At 36.2% G+C, this 2,819-nt stretch overlaps 1 protein-coding gene across 1 annotated transcript; it reads right to left on the reverse strand.

Moving 5' to 3' along the window:
* Positions 1–228: 228 nt before the first annotated feature.
* On the reverse strand, positions 229–2,819 carry LOC114726563 (mitochondrial pyruvate carrier 1-like). Its single transcript, XM_028913166.1, has 5 exons — positions 2,801–2,819; positions 1,371–1,494; positions 1,188–1,242; positions 788–923; positions 229–500 (listed from the first exon to the last, which is right to left on the reverse strand). The coding sequence occupies exons 2-5, from the start codon at positions 1,464–1,466 to the stop codon at positions 380–382; spliced, it is 408 nt and encodes a 135-aa protein (XP_028768999.1). The 5' UTR covers positions 1,467–1,494; positions 2,801–2,819; the 3' UTR covers positions 229–379.

Genomic DNA, 2,819 nt, shown 5'->3' on the forward strand with positions numbered 1-2,819 from the left:
GAATGACATCAAATATGTTAACATTCAGATCTCCAATAATTTTTAGACGTTCAAAGATTGCCAATAAATCATTTTTATATGAAAAATGACAATTTAAACCCGCTTTAGCAACAAATCATTAGATAGCAATGAAGAACCCAATCGACACAATTTGCGATTTATTGACACATGGTTTTCTGAAAGAGTGATTCTTGTTACAGATTGTGGGAAAAAAATGACATTGTTAGGTGAGTTAAACAAAACTCAAATTCTTCAAAATCTGTAATCAAAGTCATTTCACAGCTTATTACTGAGAATTTTGAATTTTGAATAATCACTTGAATAGAAAATACACTCGATCGGAAAATAACACAATCAAATCATTCTTGCATTTGAATGATCAAAAGCAAAATGCTTTACATGACTCCCATGGGCAGAGTATTTTATTAACATGAGCATATAACAACAAAATCAGCATCAGTTTACTTGGATGCAGCTTCTCCTTCTTCTCTGACAAGTACCTGAATAGACCAACATATCCATAGATGCAGACTTAGAAATGGAAGTAGAACCATAACTGTATGCATAAAGTTTCATGATCAAATGCTATCAAGTTTTTTAATAAAAATATTATATATGGATAATTTTCTACACTATGATGGACTCCCCAACAAAATCCTTTCCTTATCATGTTGAGGAACTTGATAACAAACATTTAAAAACTGCATCGAAATCCTTTTCTTCCAAAGAGAAACAACATTGAATAAGATATAGTTGTTTTGACTCAATCACATGCCCAGCTGCTTACCCGTTTCCCTTTGCCCAGCGGGAGAGTTGGTAAAGTTGCACAGTCTCATTTGAAGCATGACAAGCGAGCAGCAGATAGTTGCGTGGTTGAACCATCCATGCAAATCTCATGAACAGAGCCGAATATACACACATTGCTGCAGCACGAACACATGCAAGAGGGAAATTCAGCCAACATGGAAAGACCAAGCCTAGGTTCATTTTTTAGGTATTTGCTATCATATTTCCTTGGAAAAATATAATAAGTGGATATTTGTAACAACACACCACATAATAGCTCTTCAAATGTCCTTCACATGTTAAAATTACAATTTTATTGGAAAACTCGATAGCAAAAACCTAAGGAACTCCGCTGGAGCAGTGCCCATTTCCAAATTCTTAGGAATATGGATAGTTTCAACCTGCTGTCATATTGCCAGAGATCATTTCTGGAGGTTTGTTCATGTCTGCCAGCCCCTGTGACAAAACAGCATTACAAACATGGTCATGAAGGCATGAAATGAGAACCGGTACTCTGGTATTAATAAGATAATGGCTTCCAATCTAAAAGCAAATAAATAAATGATCAATGCAGCAAAACGTACTGCAGCAACAAATCCCCAGTTGGCAATAGGTCCCCAAAAATGGGTGGTTTTTGGACCAACTGGACTGTTCAAGAATGCTCGGAAAGAGGAGGCCATGTTACAACTGATGCTCAGGCAGCACTAACTGTCAAGAAAAAATAAGTTAGATAGTTGACATAATAGCAATATGATATCACATGGCCAGCTGGTAAATGGAATGACATAATTATTTGTTGCAGACGATCAATTTTTATACTTAAAAAAAAAAAAGGCTAGAAAGCTGGGTGACAGATGGGTTGAAGCTTTTATTCTTAAAGAAGTTTAAACCTTGCCCAAAAACAAGTAATGGGAAAGCAATGAAGTGATGAATACAATGAATATATATCACAGTGTAATTGCCTCAGCCCTTCTTATTGCTGCTTAAAGAACAGATAAGCACAATCATATCTTAACTGTCCCGCTCCCAGTATCCTAATGAGAGTTCATGCTTGTAAATTGCCCCTTATCCTCATTAACTGTCTGACCACTGATGGCCAGAGAACTTATTTTTAGAACTTGCTAATTGTGTATTTCTATCAATTCACATTAAGACACTCTTAACCTGAAATCATGTCCATTCTCCATTATGGGGTCTCATAAAATCAGATGCAAGCGTACTATTTTTCCCTCCATGACATTGGTAATCCTTCAAAACCCAGTGTCCCAAGAAGCACATCTACTCAAAACTTCCTTAAATCCAGTTCTAGTTTTATGACCAGGGCCAGGGGAAGCAGAGGCAACTATTTCAATTTAGTGATTCTTCTTATCCAGTTACTCAATCCGCTACCAGGAGCCGAAGTTAATAGTATCAATATATGATCAGGCATGCCTTTCATATAATGATTTTGGTCCTTTTTCCCTTTCAGATTAAACAAAAGAAACTGATTTGTGGGCAAAACTGAACATAAACTGCTACAAACTAAGCATCATAGAAAAAACAGCCCACAGCTAGAATTCAATACAAGTGTCCCTCTGCTGCAATTAATATTCCCGTCATAAGGTACATACATTTTGGATATTAACCAACCCAGGGCCCCAAATTAAATCTAGTGGTTAAATGAAATCGAGAACACAGACAACAAGCAGCACTTTTATCCTGCCACGACGTACTTGAATTAACAAACTTACGATAAACAAAGAAGTTCAATTTTAAACTTTTGAGCTGAATTGGTTCTCGACATGCCAAATATCATCAATTTTCCAATAAATTGCATAGATAAAAAACACAAGGCAGGTTGGATGGAGCGAGAGTTGGAAATGGGCATAGCAGTCTTCACACGAGACACTTCGCAAAGTTTAACATTTTTCACCTACCGATTGATAACCCTAATTACGCTACATGGAACGAAGTAAAAATCATAAATTTCCGAACTTTTAAAAAACAGAAGAGCTTGGGAATATAACAAACTCATGATATTACACACACAGCAA

This window comes from Neltuma alba, unplaced genomic scaffold (genome assembly GCF_004799145.2).
Source record: "Neltuma alba isolate B1F8T4 unplaced genomic scaffold, ASM479914v2 tig00012389_pilon, whole genome shotgun sequence".
NCBI classification, from domain to species: domain Eukaryota; kingdom Viridiplantae; phylum Streptophyta; class Magnoliopsida; order Fabales; family Fabaceae; genus Neltuma; species Neltuma alba.

Bases quoted from the DNA above. Each gene is read 5' to 3' on its own strand.
- LOC114726563 (XM_028913166.1), bottom strand. From the start codon at position 1,466: ATGGCCTCCTCTTTCCGAGCATTCTTGAACAGTCCAGTTGGTCCAAAA. The intron at 1,243-1,370 runs GTACGTTTTGCT...GTTTTGTCACAG, and splicing joins ACTGGGGATTTGTTGCTGCA to GGGCTGGCAGACATGAACAA. The intron at 501-787 runs GTAAGCAGCTGG...TGGTCTATTCAG, and splicing joins CGCTGGGCAAAGGGAAACGG to GTACTTGTCAGAGAAGAAGG.